This window comes from Salvelinus alpinus, chromosome 30, assembly GCF_045679555.1.
Source record: "Salvelinus alpinus chromosome 30, SLU_Salpinus.1, whole genome shotgun sequence".
NCBI lineage: Eukaryota > Metazoa > Chordata > Actinopteri > Salmoniformes > Salmonidae > Salvelinus > Salvelinus alpinus.
Genome location: NC_092115.1, coordinates 12,112,365 through 12,129,689, shown reverse-complemented (window position 1 = coordinate 12,129,689; position 17,325 = coordinate 12,112,365). Strand labels below are relative to the sequence as shown.

Below are 17,325 nucleotides of genomic sequence, written 5' to 3'. Positions count from 1 at the left end.
AAATTATGGAGGCCACTGTGTTCTTGGGGAACTTCAATGCTGCAGACATTTTTTGGTATCCTTCCCCAGATCTGTGCCTCGACACAATCCTGTCCCCGAGCTCTATGGACAATTCCTTCGACCTCACGGATTGGTTTTTGCTCTGACATGCACTGTCAACTGTGGGACCTTATATCGACAGGTGTGTTTTTTCAAATCATATGCTTCTACACCTGCACTGCTTGCTGTTTGGGGTTTTAGGCTGGGTTTCTGTACAGCACTTTGAGATATCAGCTGATGTACGAAGGGCTATATAAATAAATTTGATTTGATTTGATATCACAAAGGGTCGATTTTGAGTCTCATAGCAAAGGGTCTGAATACTTATGTAAATAAGGTATCGTTTTTTTATTTAAAATAAAATTGCAAACATTTCCAAAAATGTGTTTTTGCTTTGTCATTATGGGGTATTGTGTGTAGATTGCTAAGGATGTTTTATTTAATCAATTTTAGAATAATGCTGTAAAATAACATTTGGAAAAAGTCAAGGGGTCTGAATACTTTCCGAAGTATATATAAATAATTGTATCACGGGAAACCTGTTTAATGTTATAGAAGTTAAAGGATATAATTTATGAATACATCCTTTAACTTCTATCTGATCATCTCAGCCTATCAATGCCAATGTCAACTGCCTCCAGATCATGAATTGAACATGTTATCCCAATTTACTTTCTTGATTGATGACGTTTTTTTTTTATTGATCATGGATCAATTACTGTACATTGAATTATCCTCTCTAGGCCTAATCTATTTCAGAAGATCGGCACTGACTGCAATGCATATCACAAAGGCTCAAAGCCAAAAGTCATAGCACATGACCTTTGTAGGCCACTTAAAACATTGTGACCACAAATCCCAAGACAGTTGACTGGTCTTCAATGTTTGGCCTGTTATAGACATCAATAAGTGTTTCCAAGTGTCTCGAAAATGCTTATCTACATGTTAACAAGACAACACACAGACAAAGACAGGGACAGCAGTTTGTTTCTTCAAACAGAGACAGAATTAGCCATGCTTGATGGAAAGAGAGAGCATGGAGATGTAGGCCACTGACAGATGGCACACCAAGACAGACAGACAGACAGACACAGAGAGAGACAGAAAGAGAGAGAGCGACAGACAGCGAGAGAGAGACACAAAGACAGAGAGCGACAGACAGCGAGAGAGACACAAAGACAGAGAGCGACAGACAGCGAGAGAGAGAGACACAAAGACAGAGAGCAACAGACAGCGAGAGAGAGAGACACAAAGACAGAGAGCAACAGACAGCGAGAGAGAGAGACACAAAGACAGAGAGGGAAAGAGAGACAGCAGTGTGTAGCAGCTGTGAGATGAGATAATGCTGGGCTACTGTATATGGCACAGCCTGGACAAGACAGACTCCCCCAGGGTACTGCCAGAGATATACTGGGTTGTTAACTAGTTTTGGCCATGTTGGAACCAAATGTTCCATGACAATAACATTGTAATTTACATCCTTAGTAAAATGTAATGGTCTTTGAACGATGAGTACTAAAATGGTCAAACACTCAAACTGAGTTGCCATTGTACATCTACAGAGATCTGGAATGACTGACACTTGTCTCCTCCAAATGAGTCCCAAAGCAAGCCAATAGGATTGGCATGATTCCACATTCCCAATGACAATATATATATATATTTTTAGGACATGTAGTATGCCAGTTTTGGGATCTTTTTGGATTCATTTTTTGCAGTAGACCCATTGAGTACCCACACCCAGAAACTACATAAAGCATGTGCTTACTACCTGTCCTCTTTGACATAAGGCTGGAGAAAGCTTTTATGTGCACAAAAATGTATACGATCAAGGTCACTTTATTGATCAATTACACACAAGGTCCAACTGAAATCTGACTTTGGCTTTTGATCCAACCCCTCCAGCACACACAAAAAGAGAAGGAGAGGTGCTGCCATACGGGCATCTGTGTTGTGATGGGTTAAGTGCCTTGCTCAAGGGCACAATGGCATCGAGCATTTGATACCAGCTTTCAGTTGCCAGCTCAGTTCCAGACAGATTTTTCCCATCGGACCGGTATTTTGAACAGGAAACCCTCCGGGTGCTGGCTGGCTCGCCTCTCCCACTAGGCCACCAACTGCCCCCTTTTGTAGAGCACTTGTCTCTAAGACAATTGGACATTAAACTTCTCCAACAACTGGAGAACAGTAGTTACGGTAGGGACTAATTCATCACAGGCTTTTAGTGCGCTAACGCAGAGCGCTGTAGCTAAGTGACCCGGCCACCCGTCGCAGGAAAATCTAATTGCGCGAACACATTTATGATCTTGGTGAGTTATCGTCTGATAGGAGAGCTGAATAAGCACAATAAAATCAGCATGGTAACTAAGTCTGTCACTGCCTAACACACATTTTGATCTATCATATTGAGGGCAACCCATTAAAACTCCATTGAGGTATCACTGATTTAATATACTGACGGTGTAAGAATTTAGTCAATGACCTCAATTCAATGGCTGTGGACTGTGTTGCCCTACGGATTAAAATCCCTCCTGAGTCACAGTGACAGACAGAGAAGGATAACGGAGGAACTGTCAACCGGGAGACCAGGGATGGAGCAAGTCCTATGTGAATTTCAATAGATGACATGTACTGAAATCAGGTCCACGGCACCTCAAAATGTCTGCAGATGGGAACATAATTCAAAGTGCAGCTTTGGCCGACCTACCCGGCATCTGTCAAAGCTTCAGCTATGTGAATCCATATGTGAATCAAATTTACAGTTGAAGTCGGAAGTTTACCTTAGCCAAATACATTTAAAAACTCAGTTTTTCACAATTTCTGACATTTAATCCGAGTAAAAAATCCCTGTCTTAGGTCAGTTAGGATCATCACTTTATTTTAAGAATGTGAAATGTCAGAATAATGGTAGAGAGAATGATTTATTTCAGCTTTCATTTCTTTCATCACATTCCCAGTGGGTCAGAAGTTTACATACACTCAATTAGTATTTGGTAGCATTGCCTTTAAATTGTTGAACTTGGGTCAAACATTTCTGGTAGCCTTCCACAAGCTTCCCACAATAAATTGGGTGAATTTTGGCCCATTCCTCCTGACAGAGCTGGTGTAACTGAGTCAGGTTTGTAGGCCTCCTTGCTCGCACATGCTTCTCAGTTCTACACGCAAATGTTCTATATAATTGAGGTCAGGGCTTTGTGATGGCCACTACGATACCTTGACTTTGTTGTCCTTAAGCCATTTTGCCGCAACTTTGGAAGTATGCATGGGGTCATTGTCCATTTGGAAGACCCATTTGCGACCAAGCTTTAACTTCCTGACTGCTGTCTTGAGATGTTGCTTCAATATAGCCACATCATTTTCCTGCCTCATGATGCCATCTATTTTATGAAGTGCACCAGTCCCTCCTGCAGCAAAGCACCCCCACAACATGATGCTGCCACCCCGTGCTTCACGGTTGGGATGGTGTTCTTCGGCTTGCAAGCATCCCCCTTTTTCCTCCAAACATAACGATGGTCATTAAGGCCAAACAGTTCTATTTTTGTTTCATCAGACCAGAGAACAATTCTCCAAAAAGTACAATCTTTGTCCCCATGTGCAGTTGCAAACCGTAGTCTGGATTTTTTATGGCGGTTTTGGAAAAGTGGCTTCTTCCTTGCTGAGCGGCCTTTCAGGTTATGTCGATATGACTCGTTTTACTGTGGATATAGATACTTTTGTACCGGTTTCCTCCAGCATCTTCACAAGGTCCTTTGCTGTTGTTCTGGGATTGATTTGCACTTTTCACACCAAAGTACGTTCATCTCTAGGAGACAGATCGCGTCTCCTTCCTGAGCGGTATGACGGCTGCGTGGTCCCATGGTGTTTATACTTGCGTACTATTGTTTGTACAGATGAACGTGGTACCTTCAGGTGATTGGAAATTGCTCCCAAGGATGAACAAGACTTGTGGAGGTCTACAATTTTTTTCTGTGGTCTTGGCTGATTTCTTTAGATTTTCCCATGATGTCAAGCAAAGAGGCACTGAGTTTGAAGGTAGGCCTTGAAATACATCCACATCCACAGGTACACCTCCAATTGACTCAAATGATGTCAATTAGCCTATCAGAAATAAATCATTCTAAAGCTATGACATCATTTTCTGGAATTTTCCAAGCTGTTTAAAGGCACAGTCAACTTCTGACCCACTGGAATTGTGATACAGTGAATTATAAGTCAAATAATCTGTCTGTAAAAACAATTGTTGGAAAAATTACTTGTGTCATGCACAAAGTAGATGTCCTTACCGACTTGCCAAAACTATAGTTTATTAACAAGAAATGTGTGGAGTGGTTGAAAAACGAGTTTTAGCGACACCAACCTAAGTGTATGTAAACTTCCGACTTCAACTGTACCATAGATGGCCTTTAGGCAAAGAGCATATTCCCTCTGTGCATATATTTTGATTCGTCAAAAGGCACCGCACACTATGGTGCTTCAGCTCCAGCAGCCACAGACTTGATATTTCATATCAGAGACCAGCCTGAGACGGAGTGGGGATCTGGGATTTAATTTTCACTCTCCTGATTTAGGGCTGGGACAATGACCTTATAACTGACGGTTATGGATGAAGACCAGGGCTCTAGCCTTTTTGGGGCCCTAAGCCGAAACATGGACTCTATAACAAAGTGATGAAACTTTGTTGCTCCTTTCTGAAACAAGCAAACGAGTTCTGCAGTAGCACACGTATGAATAGAATGGGCTTGGAAGTTGGACACCTCTAACCCTAGCAATTTGAATGGTAAACTCATGGGTACAGTGCATTCGGAAAGTATTCAGACACCTTGACTTGATCCACATTTTGTTACGTTACAGCCTTATTCTAAAATAGATTTTTTATTTTTATAATACAAATACTGAATCTACACACAATACCCCTTAATGACAGGGGAAAAAATGGTTTTTCAAAATGTTTGCAAATTTATTTTAAAAAATGAATTACTTCAATATCACATTTACATAAGTATTCAGACCATTTACTCAGTACTTTGTTGAAGCACCTATGGCAGCGATTACAGCCTTGAGTCTTCTTCTCCCTATTCACATTGACGGAGCTGGAGGAGCGGGTCGAGATCTTCAAGTTCCTCAGTGTCCACATCACTAAGGATCTGTCATGTTCCAAACATACCAACACAGTCGTGAAGAGGACACGACAACACCTTTTCTCACTCAGGAGGCTGAAAAGAGCCCTCAGATCCTTAAAAAGTTCAACAGCTGCACCATTGAGAGCATCTTGACTGGCTGCATCACCGCTTGGTATGGCACCTGCTTAGCAGCTGACGCAGGGCTCTAGACACAGGGGTGGGCAACTCCAGTCCTCGGGGGCCTGATTGGTGTCACACTTTTTCTCCATCCCTAGAAAAGACAGCTGATTAATCAAATTGCATTCTAAACTGAAGATCATGAGTCAGGTGATCATTGGAGTCCGATGTGTTAGCTGGAGCTGGGGCAAAACTGTGACACCAATCAGGCCGCCAAGGACTGGAATTGCCCACCCGTGCGGCTAGAGGGTAGTGTGTGCGGACCAGTACATCACTTGGGCCGAGCTCCCTGCCATCCAGGACATCTATACCAGGCGGTGTCTTTAGACACCCAAGTCATAAGACTGTACTCTCTGCTACCGCACGGCAAGCTGTACTGATGCACCAAGTCTGGTATCAACAGGACCCTGAACAGCTTCTACCCCTAAGCCATAATACTGCTAAAGAGTTAGTCCGGGTAGCTATTTGGTTAACTATTTAACTATCTACATTGACCCTGTTTGCACTACATTTTGAGACTCATCAAATACGCTGCTGCTGCTAGTTAATTTTCTGTCACATTAATCCTAGTTATATGTACATATCTACCTCGTAGCCCTGCACATCAACTTGGTACTGGTACCTCTTGTATATAGTCAAGTTATCATTACTCATTGTGTATCTATTGTTACTTTCATTATTATGTGTTTTACTTTTCTATTATTTCTCTATTTTCTTTCTCTCTGCGTTGTTGGGCAGGGCCTTAGGTAAGCATTTCCCTGTTAGTCCACACCTGTAGTTTATGAAGTATAAAATTGGATTTGACCTTGTGTGTGTTAGAGATACACCCTTCTACGTCACTTTAGGGTAACTGCCTTAATGAGGGATGCAAAGTATATTGAAAGCAGGTGCTTCCACACAGGTGTGTTTCCTGAGATAATGAGGCACCATGGCTATGTATAAAAATGCTGGCTAGGTAGACCATTATTTTGGCTATCATGGCTATGCCCACATAGTATGACTGCCGCCTCAGGGCATTGACTGGTTTGATGCGCATGAAAAACATATGGCCGTCTCAGTCACCAGAGCTCAACCCAATTGAACACTTTCCACCATCAACAAAACACCAAATGATGGACTTTCTTGTGGAAATATGGTGTCGCATCCCTCCAATAGAGTTCCAGTGGAACCTATGCCAAGGTGCGTTGAAGCGGTTCTGGCTCGTGGTGGCCCAACGCCCTATAAAGACTCGGTTTGTTTTTCCTTTAGTTACTTTTACCCTTCAATAAACTTGGCTCCTCTCATTAGTTTAACCTAATGGTAGCATACTCGGTGAATGGCACAGATTTACGCTGTTTTATGTGAAAGAGTTATGCAAAACAGACAACCTAGTAACCTACACAAGATTATGGGATGAGTCGAACAGAAAGCAGTCCTCAAACTAGCTATTTGAGATGTTAGCATACCTAGGCTACACTGTAGCAACTTCTAATTTGGCACACCTTGGTAATAGTCGAATGCAAGATGACATTTGTTAGCACCGGGCAACATCTACGTGGAAAAACTAACAACGTGAGGTGCATGGACGACAGCTATAGGTTTCTGGACTTGAAAGGGACAACATGGGTGCTTTAATGGTTTAGAATATATATTATTAGATAAGGTAGCCAGGCCTACGTACAGCTACGTCTATGATATGTTAAAATCATCCTCAGCCCCTCGAACAAAAGGCGGTAGCCTACTACTAACTGAGCGACCCCCCAGACACACAAAAACAAAGTAGAAGACGCCTTACCCGGAGAGTAGTCCACTTTATAAGATTACTTAAGTGTAATTATGAAGTATGAACATACGGTCTCTGTTAACCTTCTTGACTTCAGCGCACTATCCTATGTGCTCCGTCGCGTGCTTCTCTCTATTCGCGGTGGATTTTGGTCTCTCTCTCGCAGGACCTATTTTAGCTTTGATGCACACTACAGAAGAAACACACCCCTGAATCCCACTCGCTCTCTCTGGCCGTTGCCCGTGCTTCCCCACTCGCTCTCTCTGGCCGTTGCCCGTGCTTCCCCACTCGCTCTCTCTGGCCGTTGCCCGTGCTTCCCCACTCGCTCTTTCTGTTCTTGTTGACAAGCGTCGCTCTCTCCCTCCCTCTTTTAGTGTTGATGCTGGCCAGCCTACAGAAGAAATCACACCAAACTGACATCAACATTCATGAATCTGATAGGCTGTCTCTGCCAATCCAGCTGCCATCCAGCCAGTCTATTAAAAATATCCTGCAGTCATTATACTGCATAAGCCATCCCACATAGCAGGGCCCCCCAGTCTCCTAACTTTCCCTGCATATCTCATCTAGATTGCTGAGTTTTTGGATCCAGCAGCGGCCACTGGCCAGGATATCCTGCCAACTCTAAAGACATGCACCTCCATTGTAACTGTTGGGCAGCCAGCTGTGAGCGCTACGGGGGTGAATTTTCCCCCCAGATGCAGATCTAGGATCAGCTTCCCCTGCTCCAAATCCTAACCTTAACCATTAGTTGGGGAAATACAAAACTGACCCAAGATCAGTGTCTAGGGGCAACTTCACCCTACTCCAAAGACGGGCACCTGCATGGTAACTGTGAGCACTGGCTATAACCATCTGTTTATACCTTTTTGAGGAGTTATTATGTTCAAGGCTAGAGGGGCCAGTCCAAACAGTTTTGATCCGTTTCTAGGCTGTTGCCAGGCAACAGTTGTCCCAGGTGCCAATGATGGATGGTCATTCCAGGGCCCCTTCTTTTTCATCCTACCGTCGTCCTACCTATACCTATACCCTGACCTATATAGTACCCGTTAATCACATATGTACAGGCACGCACGAGAGACACACACACACACACACACACACACACACACACACACACACACACACACACACACACACACACACACACACACACGCAAACATGTACGCTCACACACACAGTATATCATTGTGTCATCGATATCTGCCTCAGAGGCTGGTCAAGTCTGAAAAGCCTTATGGCCAGAATCCTATGGGCCCAGGGTCAACTAAAACAAGTTACTGAAGTTTATGCTTGACGTATACAAACCCCATCTGGCCTTGCAGCTTTGAATTGCTCCATCCCAAACGGCATCGTATTCCCCAACATACAGTGGTGCACTGCTTTTGACCAAAGCCCTCATGGAGGTATTCCCAGCTTCAAGGCCAGATGGGGTTAGTACCTCTGAGTCTCAACAGTATATTGCTTTAGTTGAACCTGGTGAACTCCATCATGATGCCTTACATCATTCATCCAACTGCACCTTCATCTCTTTCACACACACAGTTTCACACAAACACTCTCTTATACAGTTTCTCTACTACTTCTCTCTCACACACACATTCTCTCTCTTTCTCTCCTACAGAGTCTCCTCTTTCTCTCTCTCTCTCTGACAGAACAAAATGGATATCGTGAACACAGCCACCAGTCAAGTTCCACACCACATCAATGTTTCCCAACCAAATAAGGACATGTCTGTCTGATAATACAATCCCTCGATCCTGCGTCATCACACTCCCATTCACAGCCCAATGCATCCTATAATCAATGACATGCCAATTCTGATAAACCCAAAGCACAGTGACAGATGTGTATCATTAAATCTCCTTTTGTCTTCTTAAACTTTGCTAAACACAAAGTGGCAACACAAAGACAGCCTGAAATAAAACAGCCATTGATTTCTATCTAATTAAATAAAAAATTAAACATTAAACTCATGTTTCTTTTACTTCGTTCGTGAATTGAATTGGCATTGAATTCGTTATGTAAATACGTTGAATTGTGCCTCCAGGACATCTGTGTGTTTGAGGAAGATCATAAAGGACTCCAGTCACTCGAGCAACAGACTTTTCGCTGTTACCATCTGCCAAGCGGTATTGGAGCATCGGGTCTCGGACCAACAGGCTCCGAGACAGCTTCTACCGCCAGGCCATCAGACTGCTGAACAGCTAACTCTAGCTGTCTCCCTGCGCAGACATGCACCTTAGAACCTAGCTGCACCTTAGAACCTAGCTGCACCTTAGAACCTAGCTGCACCTTAGAACCTAGCTGCACCTTAGAACCTAGCTGCACCTTAGAGCCTAGCTGCACCTTAGAAGCTAGCTGCACCTTAGAACCTAGCTGCACCTTAGAACCTAGCTGCACCTTAGAAGCTAGCTGCACCTTAGAACCTAGCTGCACCTTAGAACCTAGCTGCACCTTAGAACCTAGCTGCACCTTAGAAGCTAGCTGCACCTTAGAAGCTAGCTGCACCTTAGAACCTAGCTGCACCTTAGAACCTAGCTGCACCTTAGAACCTAGCTGCACCTTAGAACCTAGCTGCACCTTAGAAGCTAGCTGCACCTTAGAAGCTAGCTGCACCTTAGAACCTAGCTGCACCTTAGAACCTAGCTGCACCTTAGAACCTAGCTGCCCCTTAGAACCTAGCTGCCCCTTAGAACCTAGCTGCCCCTTAGAACCTAGCTGCCCCTTAGAACCTAGCTGCACCTTAGAACCTAGCTGCCCCTTAGAACCTAGCTGCTCCTTAGAGCCTAGCTGCACCTTAGAACCTAGTTGCAGACTCTCCACACATCTAACCCCTACATACAGGCACACACAGCCATCCATAAACAAACATGCACATACTCTCTCTCTCTCCACAGTGCCATTCTATTATATACTGCACGACCAAGACAATACCCACTTTATATTTGTAAATAAATAGTCATACTTGACATGGCACATTCATGATCTATTCTGTATATCCATCCACAATCTATTCCGTATATCCTATTGTTCATGATCTGTTCTGTATATCCTATTGTTCATGATCTATTCTGTGTATCCTATTGTTCATGATCTGTTCTGTATATCCTAGTGTTCAAGCACTGCAATGCACCTTTTATACCTGCTGTAAAACTGTGTACATGACAACAAAAAAATGGATTTGATTGAAAGGTTAAGTCTATTTGTGATGTCTCATACTAAAGAAAAACAATGTTTAGGCCTATCATCTGAATTTAGGGTCAGCCTCCAATTGACATCCTCCCTCTGTCTGTCTCTCTTTTTGTATCTCTGCTGTGTAAATCCTGGTGTCTACTAAAATGCTCCATCCATTAATAATACTCAGGGAATGGCCATGGTATACAGATACAATGATTCTGTATAGAAACTATTTTTGTGGTTGACTACAACAACAAAAAAGTGTCCAAGTGAATATAGCATATCACTCTATTTGTTAAATGTTGCATACAGTACAACAATCTCAGAAGAAACTTACAACTGTACCATTATTAATAAGTCTAAGTATATCTGATTCAGTAATAAGGTTTCCTAAAATGGATATCTCTTTACTTACCAAGTCTCCTGTGTGACTGTGCCAGCAACCTGCACTTGTGTTCTGGCTTTCTGTCCCAATGCTCTCTCTCCATTCCAACCCCTTTGTGATGTAAAACTGCAAAAACATTGGACTCAAAAGATGGCCATTGAAATATTTACATATTAAAAAAGAAAACAAGAAATATTTTATTTCAATAGTGTTTTAATTAATGTTAGAAAACAAGACTGTGTATAGGTTTTTTTTTGTCATAGTTTAAAAAACAGTTCTCTCTGGTGCCCTCTAGTGTTTTGAAAGTGATGTTACATTTCGAGTTGACCAGTACATGTGCAACACAAAGGCGTCATAATGAACGATTGTTTTATGAGCTATGTTTATATTCATGAGATAAGATCATGTAGCAATGTTCAATATGTTTTTCTTTGGTGGGTGCTTATATTTGTCCTATTACACACGCACAAGTGTATCATTTATACGTACGAGTGAATTGGAAACGTCTATTATTTTGGTTGTTGTTGTTGCATATGGCCACTCTCCCTGAAACACTCTTCAATTGACCCTTCAGTGAAAATAAGACATTGATTGGAAGTAGGCCTACTTTATACTTAGTGATTGCATGTTGCTATAGCTAAGTATAAAGTAGTCTGGTTACATTTGGTCACTAATTGCAATACATCATTCTATACTGTACTATATATATATAGGTTCTCAAGCTTTACCAGTACAGAATGTAAAAATTGGCTTTTATAAGTTATATAAAAACGTTTTTGAATTAGTAAAAAATAGATATTTAACAGGCACTTGTCAATGTGTTTAGTGTTTGTTGGTGAATAGAAACTTAGGCACTTAATTTGAACACAAACAGATCTGGTCTAAAAACCGCAAAATATATAGTGTTTACATTCCATGTGTGAAATCAACATTCCCGTACAAATGTAGACAATGATTCACAAACCCTTATGTTAGCTTCTGTCCTCAGTGAAGACAACCAGCTTATAATGGCATAACAATGTAGTTTTCATAATTAATATGAACTGTGTGTTTCATAATCATAGACACATCAGAAACCTTAGTGGGGGGGGGAAGGAATCATGTATACCTTATTTTCTTAAAATGGCCTTTGGTATTGGTGGAAATATTTGCAGAAGGGCAACATGTTGAAAACTAGACAGAAACCTTGACCTGGTTATGTAGTCATACCCAAAGTGAGCATATGAAATAGATACATACAAACCAAAAAAAAGGTACACACGTAATCAACTGAAAAAATTAGTTGATCATTTGAAATGCTTACGCTTAAAATAAGATATTTTCACAAACAGAATACTCCCTAAATTAATTAGAAATAGACGGTGTAGTGGTGATTACAACAAAAATCATTCAACAGTATCCTTCATAACACATGTACAAGTTATTACTATCCTTAAACTAGCCTCTGGCTTTATAGATATGACTGTAGAGAGGTGGGCCTTGTCCAGAAACAACCACTCTAGCCCTAGACACTTGTGTAGATGTTAAAAGAACGTTTCCCCTTGGTGATATTTCACCATATGCTTACACCTATCCAGTCTTCTCACTGAGATCAACAGGTTCCTAGGGGGGGTTTCTGGACGGGACACTGGTTTTCAATGACTCTCCCTCAGCATAGGGGACAGAAAAGGCAAAAAAGGTTGAAGGGAATAATGGAGCGAATACTATAAAAAAAAGGACAGACATCGCAGTGTCACTGTCCATTAACATCCCAGACACACTGTTCAGTGCCACCCTCTCCTCACTAACCAATCCCTTTCTCATAGGACATTAAATAGTCAGCATCAGCTTCTTAAAACGTCAGTTAGTAGCGACGTTAGGCCATAGTAGCTTTTGGGTTTATCATATCTGTCGTCCACCACTGTAAACTTGCTGTTAACAGGAAAGACTGACTCCCTCTGTCTCCCAATCGATCCCTAGACCCTATGCACTTTTAGAGATCAGAGTAGATTTGATTGGTTTAAACAATATGGTGAAACTTCCACCTAGCCTATCAGAGGGCAAGGTGAAGCTACTACCATATTGGTTGCACCTGTCAAATCTCCACAAGTCCATAGGGTCTAGGGGGTCCATTTGGGATTGTGCCAGAGATCCACAGACGGTCTACCACTGCTCCCAGCTGAAGTCGTCTCCCCCGCCGAACACCAGGAAGAAGCCCAGGATGGTGAGGAAGATGACAGCGTTGCCGGCCATCACCAGGCCACAGGCCCCCCACTGGATCTGTAAGAGAACAGGGCCATGTTCATTAGGCACCAGACGGAATAAAACAGGGAGAACCTACCTGGACCTGTCCAATGACAAAATTGCCTTTTTTCCCTTCCTTCTTCCCTCCCAGTGCAACATTTTGAAAAGTGTTTCTGTTGCGTGACGTTATGAACAAAACCTAAATAGAGCACAACCAGTGACTGTGTCTTATCAATTTGATTTATTAGATGTTAACTACAGCTCTGCTAACAAGTAATATAGGTCTAGTATTTTACCTTTATTTAAACTTTATTTAACTTGGCAAGTCAGTTAAGAACAAATTCTTATTTACAATGACAGCCTACCCCGGCCAAACCCGGACGACGCTGGGCCAATTGTGCATGGCCCTATGGGACTCCCAATCACAGCCGGTTGTGATACCCTGGTTTGATTCCAGGTTGTGTAGTGACGCCTCTAGCAGTGGCTTAGACCGCTACGCCACTCGGGAGCAACGTTCAGTTACCTGAGCTATTATTGGGTATCATCAGGACTCGTACCAGCATCTATCATTCACAACTACATTAATTCTAGGATCAGCTTTACCTACCCAAGTCATTATGACCATTATGAGCATCAACACTTAAATTGACCCTAAATCAGCTTATAAATGGCATAAAGCAACTAAATTGACACTAATTGGCCATAGAAAATATCAGGCAGGACTCACTAATGCAACCCGGGCCAGTATGATGGGAAGCCCGAACGCAGACACCACAATGCCCGTAGTGAAGAAGCATGCCAGCTCTCTGCATGCGTTGCTGGCGGCGTCACTGTCATCACTGAGCCTTCTGGATATGAAGGTGGGGATAGGAGACAGTATGTAGAAGATGAGGACGAAGAGAGGCCAGTACACCCTGTGAAAACAATGAAAAGAAAACCGGTTCAAATCAGTTGTGTTCATATTCATTTAATTATCAGAGATGCAGAACATGACACCCCGGTTTTGAACCTGGGTCACCCAGCCCATATGGAAACACACTAACTGTAACAGTATAACTTTAAACCGTCCCCTCGCCCCGACACGGGCGCGAACCAGGGACCCTCTGCACACATCAACAACAGTCGCCCACGAAGCGTCGTTATCCATCGCTCCACAAAAGCCGCGGCCCTTGCAGAGCAAGGGGCAACACTACATATTGGTTTCAGAGCAAGTGACGTAACTGATTGAAATGCTACTAGCGCGTACCCGCTAACTAGCTAGCCATTTCACATCCGTTACACTCACCCCCCTTTCAACCTCCTCCTTTTCCGCAGCAACCAGTGATCCGGGTCACGGCACCAATGTAACAGTATAACTTTAAACCGTCCCCTCGCCCCGACACGGGCGCGAACCAGGGACCCTCTGCACACATCAACAACAGTCGCCCACGAAGCGTCGTTATCCATCGCTCCACAAAAGCCGCGGGCCTTGCAGAGCAAGGGGCAACACTACATATTGGTTTCAGAGCAAGTGACGTAACTGATTGAAATGCTACTAGCGCGTACCCGCTAACTAGCTAGCCATTTCACATCCGTTACATAACCACTGCTCCGGTATGGTTAACCACCTTGGAGAAAATCATGACGCATTGCACCAGAGTTAGCTACACCGCTAACTTCCATATGTGGTCCCATTTAACAAGTGTCTTCACAGATTTCAGAGGTAAGGGGGTAAATACATACCCATACTGCTCCAGTGCACAGCCCAACAGCAGGAAAGTCAAGCCAATAGCTCCACCGAAGGACAAGCCAACCAGCGCTATAGGACGACAGAAACAGAGATGGTGAGGCAGTTGTCACTTTTACAGACAGGGTTCTTACTGGCTATCCAGCAAAGATGGATCCTACTCAGTAGTCTACTCACTCTAAGCAGCCAAATGTCCCATCCAAATAAATACTCAAATATAAGAAAAGGTAGCATGCAACTTATAATGTATTATGCAACTAATAATAAGGTTCTGCCATCATGAACGTGAATAAAAGGATAAATGGAATTTACACAATTAAGTTACATTTTATTTTCTCAAGAGAGAGCTGGTCGACCGTTTGCAGTGTGGATTGCCTTCACTGCCCGTGAATACACACTACCGTTCAAAAGTTTGGGGTCACTTAGAAATGTCCTTTTTTTTTTTTAAAGAAAAGCTAATTTTGTCCATTAAAATATCATCAAATTGATTAGAAATACAGTGTTGACATTGTTAACGTTGTAAATGACCATTGTAGCTGGAAACGGCAGATTTTTAATGGAATATCTACATAGACGTAGAGGCCCATTATCAGCAACCATCACTCCTGTGTTCCAATGGCACGTTGTGTTAGCTAATCCAAGTTTATCATTTTAAAAGGCTAATTGATCATTAGAAAACCCTTTTGCATTTATGTTAGCACAGCTGAAAACTGTTGTTCTGATTAAAGAAGCAATACAACTGGCCTTCTTTAGACTAGTTGAGTATCTGGAGCATCAGCATTTGTAGGTTCAATTACAGGCTCAAAATGGCCAGAAACAAAGACCTTTCTTCTGAAACTCGTCAGTCTATTCTTGTTCTGAGAAATGAAGGCTATTCCATGCGAGAAATTGCCAAGAAATTGAGGATCTGGTACAACGCTGTGTACTACTCCCTTCACAGAACAGCACAAACTGGCCCTAACCAGAATAGAAAGAGGAGTGGGAGGTCCCGGTGTACAACTGAGCTAGAGGACAAGTACATTAGTGTCTAGTTTGAGAAACCGACACCTCACAAGTCCTCAAAATCTTCCGTTTCCAGCTACAATAGTCATTTACAACATTAACAATGTCTACACTGTATTTCTGATCAATTTGGTGATGTTATTTTAAATGGACAAAAACAAAAAGTGCTTTTCTTTCAAAAACAAGTAATTTCTAAGTGACTCCACTCAGCGTCACTACAGACCCTGGTTCGATTCCGGGCTGTATCACAACCGGCCGTGATTGGGAGTACCATAGGGCAGCGCACAATTGGCCCAATGTTGTCCGGGTTAGGCCGTCATTGTAAATAAGAATTTGTTCTTGACTGCCTTGCCTAGTTAAATAAAGGTTAAATAAAATCAAACTATGCATAGACGGCTTGAAAGAAACGGTAGGAGAAGGTGAATGTTGAACTTTTGCTGGATACATATCCTGATGAAGTTGCGTGCTACTTTGCGTAACACACTGTAGGTGTGTTCTAAGCCTGACGCATAAATCCAACATATGCAAAACACAGAACGCACTGCAACGCAATGCTGCAAGGCAAACGCAACGTTCCATTGGAAATGAAATGTACTTCTGGTGTACCAAAATGTAAACACTGTCGGTGTGATCGAGGCGTTTTTCGAACACACCGATAGCGTCATTGCGCAAAATAGCACGCATCATCTTGATATGTATGCAATAAAAGTTCAACATTCACCTTCTGCTACCATTTCTGTCAAGCCGTTAAACGCATACAGTTTTACGTATACATTAGATAAATCAACGTATGCACCACAACTGTATCTGTAGGCAATGCTGCAAGGAAAACGCAGCGTTTCATTGGAAATTGATGTAATTATGGTGTCGGTGCGTTTGAAGCAAGCCTGCATTTGTTGCGAACTCTCAAGTAGCCAAATAAATCGTACTTGAGTCTTAATTGTAGGGAAATACACAAGCACATTGTATAATTATTTTATATTTCAATACTGGATAACAAACTAACATGTCATTGTGACAGTGTACGCCACGGCAACGTATCACAACAAAGCAAAAGTTATACGTGACACCATAACAAGGATCATGGCTAGAACGAATACATTTTTAAGAAATTAACATCAGATTTTACTGTAGCAAGTTAGGGTAATTAACGTAGCAGGTTAGGAAAATAGGGCTACGGTTATGAAAATGGTAAAGGTTCGCTAAAATCAAAATCTACTTTTGACGTTAATTTGACAAAAGCTAGATCCCTTCTAGCCAAGACCCATAATAAGTGTTCGTAGCATACGTGGAATCGATACAATGTTGCACTTGGCTTGCCAGTGGCGGGGAGAACACGTTTATGGAAACAAGAGAGTTGTGTAGAGCAAGTATCAATCAATTTACCTTTAATACCCGCCATTGTCTTATGTCTTAAATTGTCAATTTCTCTTCTTTGTGCTTGGTTTGTTCGTAAACGACTTCCTATTTCCTCCTTCGAACTTTTTATTTGCATCAGCTGACTTTCTTAAAGGAGCCATTTGTTTTCGCTACGTTTAGTCTACGTTTCTATTTACACTGTATTTCACAATTGTATTATTGAGCTCAGCTACGGAATGTTCTTGACACCTACTGTGCAAAATATTCCTTGCTGTAAAATTGCTCCTGAATTGAAGTATTTCATCGTAACTAATTGAAATAGCCTTGTAGTCCTCCTGGTTCTGTAATCCA

The 17,325-nt window shown here is 42.3% G+C and overlaps 2 protein-coding genes across 4 annotated transcripts in view; both read right to left on the bottom strand.

The window, feature by feature from the left end:
* LOC139560487 (3',5'-cyclic-AMP phosphodiesterase 4B-like) overlaps positions 1 to 7,576 on the bottom strand; it is a 91,083-nt gene extending 83,507 nt beyond the window's left edge. Inside the window, exon 1 of one of the 3 annotated variants that reach the window (XM_071377312.1) lies at positions 7,111 to 7,576. The gene's annotated coding sequence lies outside the window, so the exon portion shown is untranslated. The remainder of the gene's footprint in view (positions 1 to 7,110) is intronic. The other 2 variants (XM_071377314.1, XM_071377315.1) reach the window with 2 other exon arrangements.
* Positions 7,577 to 10,859: 3,283 nt separating this feature from the next.
* Positions 10,860 to 17,155, bottom strand: LOC139560324 (leptin receptor gene-related protein). The gene is made up of 4 exons (XM_071376988.1): positions 17,002 to 17,155; positions 14,610 to 14,685; positions 13,615 to 13,801; positions 10,860 to 12,923 (listed from the first exon to the last, which is right to left on the bottom strand). Exons 1-4 carry the CDS (start codon positions 17,108 to 17,110, stop codon positions 12,807 to 12,809), a joined length of 489 nt encoding a protein of 162 aa, XP_071233089.1. The 5' UTR covers positions 17,111 to 17,155; the 3' UTR covers positions 10,860 to 12,806.
* Positions 17,156 to 17,325: the final 170 nt, after the last annotated feature.

Bases quoted from the DNA above. Each gene is read 5' to 3' on its own strand.
- LOC139560324 (XM_071376988.1), bottom strand. From the start codon at position 17,110: ATGCAAATAAAAAGTTCGAAGGAGGAAATAGGAAGTCGTTTACGAACA. The intron at 14,686-17,001 runs GTAAATTGATTG...GTCGTCCTATAG, and splicing joins GACAATGGCGGGTATTAAAG to CGCTGGTTGGCTTGTCCTTC. The intron at 13,802-14,609 runs GTATGTATTTAC...TTGTTTTCACAG, and splicing joins TGTGCACTGGAGCAGTATGG to GGTGTACTGGCCTCTCTTCG.